At 38.3% G+C, this 15,199-nt stretch overlaps 1 protein-coding gene across 1 annotated transcript in view; it reads right to left on the reverse strand.

The window, feature by feature from the left end:
* Rock1 (Rho associated coiled-coil containing protein kinase 1) overlaps positions 1–15,199 on the reverse strand; it is a 119,743-nt gene that overhangs the window by 11,130 nt on the left and 93,414 nt on the right. The window contains exons 22-27 of the mRNA XM_042674974.1: positions 13,321–13,415; positions 7,856–8,021; positions 5,792–5,885; positions 5,299–5,387; positions 1,051–1,239; positions 237–396 (exon numbers count right to left, since the gene is read on the reverse strand). Of these exons, the coding sequence (XP_042530908.1) occupies positions 237–396; positions 1,051–1,239; positions 5,299–5,387; positions 5,792–5,885; positions 7,856–8,021; positions 13,321–13,415 (793 nt within the window). The remainder of the gene's footprint in view (positions 1–236; positions 397–1,050; positions 1,240–5,298; positions 5,388–5,791; positions 5,886–7,855; positions 8,022–13,320; positions 13,416–15,199) is intronic.

Here is a 15,199-nt window from a genome sequence, read left to right on the forward strand (position 1 = left end):
TTTTTTTGTGCAATACAGATTCTTACATCCATTTTAATAATAACCTAAAATTGCTTCTAACTGTTGTATTCTGTAAAATGCACCTAATATACAACACCATGATAGGTTTTGTCTTTCAAAATTTCTTCTTAAAAATACTTGCACTAAATGACTAAAGAGGTAGAAGACCAAATAAAAAAGCAATTTCTGTATATCAAAGCAAACTTGCACTGAAAGAACAGAATTTTTTTTTTTACCTGGAAGGTTTCCATCAGTTTCATCAGCACTAGGGAAACTAGCAACACTAGTAGAATCCGAAAGGTCCAATAGTTTAGCACGTAACTGTTCAATATCACTCTCTTTGCTTGCCAGCTGCATCTGAAGCTCATTCTTATGTGTACATTCCTCTACCAATTGCTATTTTTGAAAAATATCAATATAATCAAGTTCAAATAATTTCCAATATTAAGAATTAACAAATGGAGGTGGGGAGAATTGGGTGGGGGGACAGAGGGAGGCTGGGAAGGGATGGGAAGGGGAAACAAAGGAGGAGGCTACAATGCTTGATAAGAAATGTACTCATTATATTGCCCATCTAATTGTAACCCCTCTGTACAGTATTTTCACAATAAAAAATAAATAAAAATTAAAAAAAAGAAAAAAAATGTAAAAAAAGAATTAACAAATGCAAATAAGTAATCAAGCTATAGTAACTATAAGGCAACAGAGCATCTTTTTAGTTTTAGAAATAAAACATTCATATTAGAGTAAAAATGATAAAACTGGAAGCATGGCTCAGTTGGTAGAGCATTACTAGCCAATGAGCCAAAGCATCAGGTACTGAGTTTGAACCCTGGTCTCTGGCCAAAATGAAGAAAAAAAATAACCCTTAAAAAAAAAAAAATTATATATATATATATATATATATATATATATATATATATATATATATAAACTTTTAGTAAGGAAATCCAATACAAACAAAATAGGTAATAAGCTACATACAGTAATACTGATTTAATCCTAGTATACCGCCTCCCCCTCTACCCACACACACACACCAGCCCTTACCGCCTGCATGTCATTCAGTTCCTTCTGATGTTTCACTACCATCTGGTTGAATTTTTCTCTCTCTTGGTTAAGCTCCAGCTGTAATTTTCTATTTTCCTTTTCTTTCTTTCTTAAATCTTGCGCATTAACCTTCTTTCTATCAATTTTAAAATCTTTGCGATTCATTATTTCTGCCAGCTTGTTAACGGCCTATTCAAATATTAAAATATTAGTAAGGATCTATATTGTAGTTGTTTTATTTACTTATTTATTTTATGAAATATAAGAAAACAAACAAAAGTAGGAATAGTTGTCTTCAATTTTTCCCAGGTTATGAAAGGTTTGCCAGGAATATCTGGAGTGTAATTCTAAGTTGAATTAATGGAACAAATACAAAATACTGTTCTCTTCCCAGGCCAAAAGATAGTGCATGCAAGCTATGCCCTCCTTTCTCCTACTCATTCCAGGCCTTCTCCTCTAGCAACTAGGTTAAGAGAGGTGCAGACTGCTTGTGGTCCAGAGACTGAATTCACTTGGTGAATTCAGGAGGATGGGATCTGAGGATCACAGTTTCAAGCAGTTCGAAGCCAAAATCTGAGATTCTTACCTCCAAATAACCCCCAGTGTTCCAGACCAGAATGGCCATGTAGCTCTGTTCAGATCAACAATGACTATCTCCTCCTGGTGGCACTTGGGGGCTTGTGGCAAAGTAGAGCCCCTGGAAGTTCAGTGTGTGTGTATGTGTGTGTGTTTGGAGTGTGTGTGTGTGTGTGTGCGTGCCTGTGTGTGTGTGTGTGCCTAGCTTATCCATAAGATACTTGTGCCTCAATAATGTGAGTGCCAAAGGGATGGTGTGAGATGTCTGATGTCTGCTTAACACTGGGTAGGTTGTCCCTTTGCTTGAGGTTGACTAATTTGGAAAAAAATGGGGAAAAAAGCTGTGGTAAGAACAAGTATTGCCAGCACAGCAGGGAGTGGCATGAACAACCACACACCAGTCTCAACTGCATCTTATACCCACAGTTAATATGTAGTTCTCCAATTTAAATTTCCTCTAAAAATGTATTTTTTCAATACTAATTAGCAGAAATTTTTATGCGTATGAAAACTAGGATACACCAATGAAAGCTGGGATATAATTGGTAGCACATGTGACCACATTCCTTAAAGGACAATTAGGAGTTGGATAAGTAAAGCAAGAAATGATAATAAGAAAAGCCAGGAATGACACTATAAGCAGAGAAAACAGTAAATAGACAAAAAAGCTGGATTTTTTTCCCCCTCCCTTTGGACAAGTAGTTAAGCAGGAGACAAGGTACCCGGACCTGACTAGGTCATCAGAGACCCTTTTGAAAGTAAAAAGTAATATATAATACAGTAGAGGCTAATCCCTTTACAGAAAGAAAAAAAGTACATTCAAAATGAGAAACTATGTTAAAACCATATAAAACTAGCTATACAAATAGTAATAATACCAAAAATTGTAGTAATTAATTTATCTTTGTGTGTGTGTGTGTGTGCATGTGCACTGGTCCTAGGGCATTAACTTAGGGACTGGACTGGACACTGTGCCTGAGCCTTTTATACTCAAGATTAGTGCTCTAGCACACTTGAGCTGGAGCTCCACTCACAGCTTTTTCGGTAGAAATCAGAGATCAGAGCCTCACAAACTTTCTTACAGAAGCTGGCTTCAAACTGTGATACAGATTGTCAGCCTCCTGAGTAGCTAGGACTATGCATAAACTACCAGCACCTGGCTTTAATTTCTATGTTTTAAACATTAAGACCAATTTCTAAATGTGTAGTACTGTATCAAAGAGTAATGTGCATAAAATGTTCTATTCTTCTGGGCATCAGTGGCTCATGCCTATAATTCTAGCTATTCAGGAGGCTGAGATCTGAGGATCATGGTTCAAAGTCAGCCTGGGTAGGAAAGTCACTGGGAGTCTAAACATCAATTGACCACCAAAAAATCTGGAAGTGGAGTTGTGGCTCAAGTGGCAGAGTATTATCCAGGCCCTGAGTTCAACCCCCAGGATTGGCACAAAATAAAGTTTTATTCTATGAATTCTTTATATAGTTTAATCCCAAAAATAACACAGGAACTTTCCCTATGTCTTGACTTGGGTATTATGTAAAATTTAAATCTCAGACTGACTGTCCAAAAGATAGCTTATAGTTTTAATTTTTATTTAAGGGTTTATTATTGGAGTTCAGTGTTTAGCTAAACCTTTGAAGTCTGCATGTCTTAATTGCTTTTTTACCACTGCATTTTTTTTTTTTTTTTTGGTAGTGGGGCTTGAACTCTGAGCTTGGGCGCTGTCCCTGCGCTCATTAGCTCAAGCTGAGCACTCTACCACGTGAGCCACAGCACCACTTCTGGTTTTCTAGTGGTTTATGGGAGTGAAGAGTCTCACGGCCTTTCTTGCCCTATCTGCTTTGAACCGTGATCCTCAGATCTGAGCCTCCTGAGTAGCTAGGATTACAGGAATGAGCCACTGGTGTCCAGCTTGCATTTTTTCATATATATATGTATACACACATATGTTAACTAAGCATTCTTCGCAATTTGCTTTCTTTCAACTTATGTTGTTAAGATGCTCCGATAACACTGAAGTGTTATGCAATAAAAGTAAATCTTAGGGCGGGGCAGGTGGCTCAGTGGTAGAGTGCTTGCCTTGCAGGCATAAGGCCCTGGGTTCGATTCCTCAGCACCACATAAGCAGAAAAAGCCAGAAGTGGCGATGTGGCTCAAGTGGTAGAGTGCTAGCCTTAAGCTGAAGAGCTCAGAGACAGTACCCGGCTCAGAGGTCAGGCCCCAAAACTGACCAAAAAAAGAAAAAATAAGTAAATCTTAGCCAGGTACCCGTGGCTCATGCCTGTAATCCTAGCTACTCAGGAGACTGAAATCTAAGGATCTTGGTTCAAAGCAAGCCCACGCAGGAAAGTCCGTGAGATTCCTATCTCCAATTAGCCACCAGAAAACAGAAGTGGCACTGTGGCTCAAGTGGTAGAGCTCTTGCCTTGAGCTGAAGAGCTCAGGGACAGCACCCAGGCCCAGAGTCAAGCCCCATTACCAACACCCAACACACACACACACACATACACACACAATAAAAGTAAATCTTTTTCATCATGATCTCATCTTGAAAAAAAGGTAAATGAAATTTGCACTGAAGGAATTCAACATCTATGAAGTACATGTCTGAAAGACTATGGTAGGGGATTATATAAGCATTTAATTAAAAGAAAAAATTACTATAAAAATCAATTTGAGTTCTTAGTAAGCTCTGAAGAACGTGAGCTGGGCACCAGTGGCTCATGCCTGTAATCCTAGCCACTCAGGAGGCTGAGATCTGAGGATCACGGTTCAAAGCCAGACCAGGCAGGAAACTCCATGAGACTCTTATCACTAATAAACCACTAGAAAACCAGAAGTGGCTCTGTGGCTCAAGTGGTAGAGCATTTGCCTTGAGCTAAAGAGCAGAGGGACAGCGCCCAGGCCCAGAGTTCAAACTCCATGACCGACCAAAATATGATCTAGATGAATAAATACAAAGCAAAATGATAAATTTACTTCTATATTTTCTTATTTATTTCCAAATATTTCCTCTTGCATTCAGTTGTCTTCTATTTACTCATATATTCATAGTGTCAATAATAGGATTTCAAAGTAATTCAGGTCACATTTTTACTACATAAATTAGCTTTTTTTAAAGTAATTTTTTATTGAGATTAAGTGATCACATAAATTTCACAGTATTGTCAGACAGTGATAGTTAAAGTCACAAACACACTGTATTTTCCCCTGAATTAGCTTTTTTAATTCAATTGAAATCCCATCTATACTTGAAGGGAAAAGAGTTTACATTATCTGTTCTAATGAAAAGCTTGAACTTCTATGGCCTAAATTTTAGAGAAATACGCCTAAGGAACAATTACTTTGCTTTTGGTGGCACTGAGGTTTGATTTCGGGCCTTGCACTTGCTAGTTTGGCACTCTACCAGTTAAGCAATCCTTCCAGCCTTGTTTTTTGTTCATTATTTTTGAGATAGGGTCTCACTTCCCACCTGGTTTGTGCCTGAGCCAAAATATGTCTAGTCTACATCCGGTTTTTGGTAATTGAACTTTTCATGATCTTCCCAATTTCATCCTTCTAAGTAGCTAGTTTTACAGGTATGAGCCACTGGTGTTCAGCTAGAACTAATTACTTCTAAAATACATGATACTTAAGTATAAATCCAGGAAAAAGGTTGAGAGCATGTGTACCTGTGTTTTGAGGGTTCGTTCTGTACTGATAATCTTTTCAAAGGCAGCCTTAATGTTATTGATATCTTCCTCCTTCTTCAATTTATATTCTGTCAATAAATTGTAAATATATTACTATAAATAGTATTAAATTTACTTCCTAAAGATCAAAGTAAAAATATCTTCAATTATTCAGGCTAGTAATTTTCTGTAGTAATTTTCAGTATGTTCCTTAAGACAATTCTTAAATGACTACGAAATTATTTAATATATGAAAACAAGGTATTTTCAAAAACACACCAAACAGAACTAGCTAAAAATTAATGACAGATTTTAAAACTACAGTCTTTCCCTCTTCCTTTTTTGTGTATGTTCAGAGACACAGACTTGTTATTTTATCCCAGCTAGCCTCAAACTGGTATCTAAAAGCCTTGGCTTCCCAAGTGCTGAAATTAGAGTTGTGTGCCACAATGTCCAGTGCAGTATGCTTGTTTTTTAAAGAAACCCTACATACCTTCTTCTGCGTTCCGCATATTTTCAGTTAGCTCTTCATTTTCTTTTCTCAGTAATTCAATATCTTTGGTTAGCATGCTATTCGTTTCTTCAAGCTAAACAAAGCACACAAAGGTTAGAGCTAAATCCTTGAACATAACATTTCACAGTTTTTATACATAAGGACAGGTCAGCCACTTGTCTACAGAGAATGGTTTATTGACATTTTACAACATGTGGATGTAATTAAGTTCTAAATACCTAAAAAAACCAATTAGTTTCCAAAAATTTTGTATGTCAATGCATAGATACACATGTAACATACATACACAAAGACACATGGACATAAACACATTAAAGAAAAAAGAAGATTTACAATGGAAAGTAGGAAATCTATACTGAGTTATACCATTAATCTAGTATGTGACTCTTGGGCAAGCAATCAGCCTCAGTTTCTTCAATTTAATAATTATAAAAATGACAATAAATATATTTACTGATTAGCTATTTTCAGTAATCTATTTGACTACTCTATGTATATTATTTTCATTTAATACTCGTAAGAATTATATAAAATGAGTATCAATTCTTGTGCTACAAGAATTCTTAGGGACAAAACTGAGATTTGAACTGAGATTGCTCATGCCATGCACAAAGCCACTTACAAAGTAAAATATTCTCTGATTCTCCTTTTTGTCCTATGTTTCTAATAGAGGCTATGATTACACAGACTCAGAGACACACACATACACACACACACCTACCTTTATAAGTACCTACAAAAAACTTCTCATCCCTAAATGATTTTCTTGTGTTTCTTTTTTTGTGTGTATGTGTCAGCACTAGGGCTTGAACACAAGGCCTTGGTGCTATCTCTTAGCTTTTTCACTCAAGGCCAGCACTCTATCATATAAGCTGAATCTCCACTTCTCACTTTTTGCTGGTTAATTGGAGGTAAGAGTCTCATAGACTTTCCTTCCTGGGATGGCTCTGAACTGCAATTCTCAGATCTCAGAATTAGTTAGGATTACAGACATGAGCCACTGGTACCTGGCCCCAAATAATTCTTCTGAACTTTAGAGTTCTAGCTCATAGCTAGATGCCAGTGGCTCATGTCTGTAAGCCTAGCTAATTAAGAGGCTGAGCTCTGAAGATCACAGTTCAAAGCCAGCTTACACAAAAAATTCAGGGACTTCATTTCCAATTAGCTAGCAAAAAAGCTGGACTAGAGTTGTGGCTCAAGTGCTAGACTGCCATCTATGAGCAAAAAAAAGCTAAGAGAGGTCCTGAGTTCAAACCCTAATAACAGTACATATGCATGCACATGAAAATATACACAGAATTCTGGCTTATATGATCAGTTTCAATGTAGTATTAAGTTAGCATAAAGCATTTCTTCACAAAAAATAGAATACAATGGTCAAATAGAAAAAAAAACCCTCAACATCCTCAACATATTAAGATTTCAATAATTAACAACTGTTTAATACACAAGTATAGAATGATCATTATGTATAAAGATTAAGTAAATAAACATGGTCCCACTAAAACTTTAAAACTGTGACCTTTGAAGATGGGTTTTGAACTCACTAGGATTTGAATTCAGGGCCTTGAATTCACTCAGTATGTTTAATCAGCTGGTCATCTACCACCTGAACCATACCTTCAACCTGGCTTTTTTTTTTGGGTCCAGTTGTGGGGCCTGAACTCTGGGCCTGGGCGCTATCCCTCAGCTCTTCAGCTCAAGGCTAGCACTCTACCACTTGAGCCACAGTGCCACTTCCGGCTTTTTTCTTTTTGCTTATGTGGTGCTGAGGAATCGAACCCAGGGCCTCATGCATGCAAGGCAAGCACTCTACCACTGAGCTACCTTCCCAGGCCCTTTGCCTGGCTTTTTGCTCATTATTTTGGAGATGGAGATTCTTGGACTTTTCTGCCTAAACTGATATAAATTATGATCCTCCAGATTTCAGTCTGCTGAGTAGTTAGGCTTATAGGAGTCAGGCACTTGCTCTTGGCTCAAAATGTGACCTGGTTTGATTTAAATCAATTTTACTCATATAACCAAGCTAAGTATGACACTTACCCGACTAACAGTATGATCTTTATCTGTAATCTCTTGTCTATTTCTTGAAGCAGCTTTCTTGCTTTCTTGAGTCAGTTCAAAATATTGTTCTTCCAGAAGTCCTCGAGCCAACTGCTCAGACTCAGCTTTTGTTTCTGCTAGATCCAACTGAGTAGAAAGAGTTTCTCTGCAACAGAATTTTAAAAGAAATGGATATAAACAAATTCAGTTCATTTTTCAAACTTAATCACATGGTTTAACACAACTATCTTTAAATGGTAAAAAGAACTAAGTATTTTATCACTTAAACTTTAAATACACTTTCTATAAAAGTAATGATTTAACCTCTCACACCTCTTTCAAAGAAATTTGTTGCAGATTTGGAATGCAAATAAAAGGCACACTGGAAAAGCCACTGGCTGGGAAATTAGGAGAGCAGACCCAGATCCTTATCCATACCACCAATTAGGTAGGACAAGGCAAGATTCTTAGATTTCTTGGAGCTCAATTTATTCAAGTAAACTGGAGTTCCATTTAGCCAAGTCAAACAAGATGGTTAAACTGAATTACCTGTGAGGAGCCTTTTAGATCTAAAATTTAATGAGATTATGAAGATATATACTTTTACAAACCACTGTAAAATATGTAGGAATAGTCCTTCAAAATTATACTTTAGCTGGGTACTGATAGCTCATGCTTGTAACCCTATTCAGGAAACTGAGATATGAGAATCAGAGCTAACCTGAGGAGACAAATCCTAGTTATTTCTATCTCCAAATAACCATAAAAAAACTGGAAGAGGGCTGGGAATGTGGCTTAGTGGTAGGGTGCTTGTCTAGCATGCATGAAGCTCTGGGTTTAATTCCTCATTACCACATGAACAGAAAAGGCTGGAAGTGGTGCTTGGCTCAAGTGATAGACTGCTAGCCTTGAGCAAAAGAAGAAGCTCAGGAAGCTGGGCACCAGTGGCTCACACCTGTAATCCTAGCTACTCAGTAGGCTGAGATCTGAGGATCGTGGTTCGAAGACAGCCCGGGCAGGAAAGTCCGTGAAACTCTTATCTCCCATAAAACCACAGAAAACCAGAAGTGGCACTGTAGCTCAAGTGGCAGAGTGCTAGTCTTGAGCTGAAGAGCTGAGGGACAGCGCCCAGGCCCAGAGTTCAAGCCCCATGACTGACAAAAAAAAAAAAAAAAGCAGCAGCTCAGGAACAGAACCTAGGCCCTTAGTTCAAGCTCCAGAACTGCCCCCCCCCCCCAAAAAAAAACCTGGAAGAGGAAGTATGGCACAAGTGCCTAAGCACCAGTTATGAGAGAAAAAGTGAGAGTACCCAGAACCAGCAAAAACAGAAGGAAAAAAAAAAAAAGAAGACAGAAATCACTCATTATAAAAACAATTATGGGGCACCTAAAGGACTCAAAAGGGGTGAAATGGTGGCCAAAGATAAATTGTCAAAAAAGGTTCTTTTTTCATGTCCTGATTTCTAGGTTTTTGTTTTAGAAGACAGGGACACTAAAGGTGGCCATGTCATGATGGAGGAAGGGATTAGATTAATATAGCTACAGAAACAGACCAAGGAAGCTAAGACAAGGCAAAGATTCTTCCCTAGGATTTTTTGTGAGAACATGGTCCTGGGAGTATCTATACTTGGAACTTTTACCATCCAGAATTGGGAAAAAGTGAATTTCTAACTTTGTGGTACTTCATCATGCAGCCCTAGGAAAACGATAGGATAATAGTATAATTGGCAAGAAATACTGTCAATGTTATGTCTATGAATAGTAAGTTGTTTTTTTGTTTTTTGTTGTTTTTTTTTTTGTCGGTTGTGGGGCTTGAACTCTGGGCCTGGGCTGTCCCTCCAGCCCTTCAGCTCAAGGCGAGCACTCTACCACTTGAGCCACAGCGCGACTTCCAGTTTTCTAGTAGTTAATTGGAGATAAGAGTCTCACAGACTTTCCTACCCAGGCTGGCTTTGATCCGTGATCCTCAGATCTCAGCCTCCTGAGTAGCTAGGATTACAGTTGTGAGCCACTGGCGCCCGGCATAAGAAAGATTTTAAGTCATAACATTTCTCATCTGGAGTTACTGAGTTGCATTAAATTTATGCAGTATATAGTTGGGTGTGGTGGTATATACTTATACCATCAGCACTCAGAAGGCTGAGGCAGCAGGATTTTTTTTTTCAATTTTTAAATTGTTATTAGAAAAGTGATATACAGAGGGCTTACAGTTACATGTCAGGTAGAGAATATTTTTGGACAATGTCACCCCTTCCCTTACTCTCTACCAGTTTTTCCCTCCCATCCCACAAGTTGTACAGTTCATTTTCAACATAGGAATTTGAATTTAAGGACAATGTAGGACATACAGCCAGCCAGACTCTACTCAAAAACAAAAATAGATAAAAGTTATCTAATTTATACTTTAAAACTCCAGGAACTTTTTATCCTTTAATGCTCTATCGTTGGTTATAAAATTATGCAAGAAAGAAAGAAATGATTTAGTGTCAATAATCTGTATCTAAGTCAACAGACTCCCTCTACAACTTTCATAGTAGAAAACTTGTCTTTATTAATATTTCAGATTAGTTTTTTCTTTTTTCTCTTATCTCCTCAAAGACTGCCAAGAACCAATAAGCCCAATCAATAAGTTTAGTACCAAGTACCAATCAGTAAGTCTAGATTTCTTATAGACTTATAGGATCAGAAATAGCTAAATTCTTGTCAGTGCTACATTTTAAAAACCTGGAATTTTCTCTGGTCCATAGGAAGTATTCATAAATACTATTTATTTCAATGAATAGAGATATGAAATTTTTCCTATTTTTATTTCCTTCCCATATCCTATTTATATATGCTCATCTCAATGCTATCGTTATGAAGAAATGGGTTTCTTTATAGCTAGCAGCTGCTCAATCTTTATCTTAACAGCCAAATCTCTTGATTTTTATTTTATTTTTTAGTATCAGTAGTGAGTCTTGAACTCAGGGGCTGGGCTTTTTTGCTCAAGGATAGCACTATAAGCCACAGTTCCACTTATGGCTTTTTGGTGGTTAGTTGGAAATAACAAGGACTTTCCTGCCCAGACTGGATTTGAACTGTGATGCTCAGATTTTAGTATTCTGAGTAGCTAGGATTACAGTGGTTCCCAGCACAAATAAATTACTTTTTATTTTATTTTTTTATTTTTATTTTTTTTCCGGTCGTGGGGCCTGAACTCTGGGCTTGGGCGCTGTCCCTCAGCTCTTCAGCTCAAGGATAGCGCTCTACCACTTGAGCCACAGCGCCACTTCCGGCTTTTTTCTTTTTGCTTATGTGGGGCTGAGGAATCGAACCCAGGGCCTCGAGCATGCAAGGCAAGTGCTCTACCACTGAGCCACCTTCCCAGCCCCACATAAATTACTTTTAAGAACAATATATCTGGAAATATCTGGGATACTTGGGATATAGCCGAAGGTCTAGTAGAAACGAAACCAATAAATTAAGCAGCAAAGAAATGGGCTTGGAAAGTGGCATTTGCACCTCTATGAGAGAATGTTTGCATCTAGATTGAAGAGGTTTAAGATGCAAGCCATGTGGCTATTTGAAGGAAAATGTCCCAGGTTTAAGTCTAAGTCTAAGGCCCTGAGGTAGCAAAATGACTGGACTGTTGTATTTTTACTTGACCTTTCTGAATATTTAGCACATTTAATCACTTTGTGTGTATCAGTACTCAGGGCTTATGCTCTCGCTTTGCTCTTGGTTTGCTTGCTCATGGCTTACATTCTACCACTTGAGCCATGCCTTCAGTGCATGAATTTGTAGTTTGAGATGGGACTTTTCTGTCCAATCTGAATTTAAACCTCAATCCTCCAGCTTTCAGCCACCTGAATATTTAGGGTTATAGGTGTGAGCCACTGGTAGGGCCAAGCTGAAGTCTTTGGAAGTTGATATTTCTTTCTTTTTTTGTCTCGTCCTGAGGCATGAACTCTGGCTTGGCCACTGTCCCAGAGATGTCTTTGTTCAAGGCTAACACTCTATCAACTCTAGCCACAGCTCTACTACCAGTTAATTAATTGGTCTTATTCCCCTGCCCCCCACTTTTTTTTAAATAAGTTTTTATTGTGAAAATACGGTACAGAGGGGTTACAATTACATGAGCAAAGTAATGAGTACATTTCTCATCAAGCATTGTTGCCTCCTCCTGTTTTTCCCCTTCCATCCCTGCCCTCCCATCTCCACGACTCCATTCCACTCCCCCTCTCCCCTTTCTTAAATACTAACACTGGGGCCTACCACTCTCACTCAGCTCTGTATACTTGTGTATATTTCATTATTGGGGATTGAATCCAGGAACTGGGCTCTGTCCCTGAACTTTTTTGCTAAAGGATAGCATTCTACCAATTGAGCCACAGCTCCAATTAGAGATTTTGTTATTGTTGTTGGTCATGGGGCTTGAACTCTGGGCCTGGGCACTGTCCCTCAGCTCTTCAGCTCAAAGTGAATGCTTTACCACTTGAACCACAGCGCTACTTCTGGTTTTCCGGTAGTTAATTGGAGATAAGAGTTTCATGGGCTTTCCCTCCAGGGTTGGCTTGGCTTTGTACCTCGATCCTCAGATCTCAGCCTCCTGAGCTGCTAGGATTACAGGCGTGAGCCACTGGCACCCAGCCAATTAGGGATTTTTTAGTGGTTATTGGAGATAAAAGTGTCAGAGACTTTCAGATTTGGGCTGTTTTTGAACCATGATCCTCAGATTTCAGCCTCCTTAGTCCGTAAAATTACAAACCTGGGCTCGAGCTGCATCTTCAGCTTTCAATGCTCACAGCTGATGTTCTATTAACGTGAGTCAAGCTTTCAGTTAATCACTTTTTTATGATTAAGAAGAGAGGGAAATCCTTCCTTCCTTCCTTTGTGGTGACTGAACTCTACAAGAGCTACACCCCCACCCTCTTTTTTCACTGGTTATTTTCAAGGAGGTAAGGTCTTGCTTTATGCCTGTACTGGCCTAGGCTATGATTCTCCTACTTGTGCTTCTTTGTGCTAGGGATGGCAAGAATGTACCACTGCATGTAACTGTTTCTCATCTGGGCTGGTCCTGACTGTAATTGCCCAACTCTGCACCTCCAAAGTCAATGAGAAATTGCATGCTTGAGACACTGCACCCAGATACTTTCTTTCTTGAAATATTCAAATATTGAAATACTCCACTAAAATACTGAATATGTGAAATATCAATTCCCTTAGCTTTTGAGATGCCTTACTCTAATTTTCTTGTGTGTTATTGGTGACTTACTTTCTCTATCTCCTTGTTAACTACTATAGTATTTCTTTGTTATACTGTTTCTTGCTCTGAAAGTAATTTCATCTTAGTCTGTTCTCAATAATCTCAATAGAATGTATATTATTCTTATCAATATTATGTATGATGCACCACTTTAAATATAATTGTAAGCTAAGAATGCCAGCAGAACTAGGAATTCTTGTACTGAAACAAAACAGACATACTTTTCATTTTGTAGCTCCTGAATCTTCTTTAAATTTTCTCTGTTTTTTTCTTCAATTTCTTCCTTAAGTTCCTTTACCTGGGTTTTATAAAGTGTCTGCAAAACAAATAATAAGAAATGACTGTTTATAATGAATTAGAAACAATTCAGCACTTTCTTAAAAGATAAACAAGTAAGCTTATGTCTGTAATCCTAGCTACTCAGAAGGCTAAAATCTGAGGATTGTGGTTCAGAGCTAGCCTGAGCAGGAAAGTTTGTGAGACTCTATTCCCAATTAACTATCAAAAAGCTGGAGCCACGCAGGTGGCAGAGCACTAGCCTTGAGCACAAAAGCTCAGGAACAGGTGCTGAGGCCCTGAGTTCAATCCCCAGGACCAGCACCAAAAAAAAAAGAGCAAAGCTAAACAAGTAACATACAACTTTACAATTCCCCTCTCCAGTACTTTTCCACAACAAATGCAAATATATGTCTACACAATTTACACATGAATTTTCACCACAGCATTATTCATAGCAGCTCCATACTGGAAGCAATTTAGATATTCTATCACCATATTGCTAAAAAAATGTAGTACAATCATATTACTCAGCAATAAAAAGGAACAAATGGCTGATACACACAAAACAACCAATCTTAGAAACTATAATGCTGAATGAAAGAAATCGGATGTTGCAGTATATACTTCAACATTTCTAATCACAACAGTAAAGACAATCAGTAGTGACAGAAAGCTGCTATGGCAGATAGAGGTGGGTGGAGAAACTGACTTCAAAATGGACACACAGATTTTATTGTGAAGAAAATATTCTATATGTTGATTGTGGTGGCAGTCAGAAGTGTTCATTGTCAAGTCATTAATCTGTACACTTAAATAGGATACAGTGTATTACTATTGAAATTATAGCTTAAGCACATTACAAATTGTTTTAATTTTTGTGTCAGTAATGAGGCTTGAATTCTGGGCTTGGGTGCTGTTCCTGAGCTTGAGCTTTTGTGCTGAAGGCTAGTGCTCAACCACTTGAGCCACAGCCTCATTTCCAGCTTTTTTTTTTTTTGGGTCTGGGCACTGTCCCTCAGCTCTTCAGCTCAAGGCTAGCGCTCTACCACTTGAGCCACAGCACCACTTCTGGCTTTTTTCCTTTTGCTTATGTGGTCCTGAGGAATCAAACCCAGAGCCTAAGGCATGCAAGGCAAGCGCTCTACTACTGAGCCACCTTCCCAGCCCCTAAATTGGAATAATATGTATAGAGAAAAAGCCAAACAAATTCATAGGCAACACAAAGCTAAAACAGGATACAGTTCTTAAACATTAGTTATATTTACATTTTAATGTGTACTCATAAGCCATACATGATAATTAGTGCTCTTAATCAAGGAAAGCAGAACCATTAGCAAAGTCTTTTATAGAGGGGTGAATAATTTCTTTTTTAATTTATTTTTTTTTTGTCGGTCGTGGGGCTTGAATTCTGGGCTTGGGCGCTGTCCCTCAGCTCTTCAGCTCAAGGCAAGCGCTCTACCACTTGAACTATAGCGCCACTTCGCCACTTCTGGTTTTCTGGTGGTTTATTGGAGATAGGAGTCTCACGGTCTCTCCTGCCCGGGCTGGCTTTGAACTGCGATCCTCAGATCTCAGCCTCCTGAGTAGCTAGGATTACAGGCGTGAGCCACCAGTGCCCGGCTTGTGAGCCACCAGCGCCCGGCTGAATAATTTCTTTAAAAAAATTTTTTTTTACGGAGATTAAGTGAATACACACACACACACACACATATAGTGATACTTAGCTAAAGTCACAAACACATTTTAACCTTCACAAGGTAAACTATCATTATGAACTCATGAACTCTACAAAGTTTGACAACACAACTATTTCTTCCAAAT

The sequence above is a fragment of the Dipodomys spectabilis genome, unplaced genomic scaffold (genome assembly GCF_019054845.1).
Source record: "Dipodomys spectabilis isolate Male_0828 unplaced genomic scaffold, ASM1905484v1 ptg000024l, whole genome shotgun sequence".
NCBI classification, from domain to species: Eukaryota; Metazoa; Chordata; class Mammalia; order Rodentia; family Heteromyidae; genus Dipodomys; species Dipodomys spectabilis.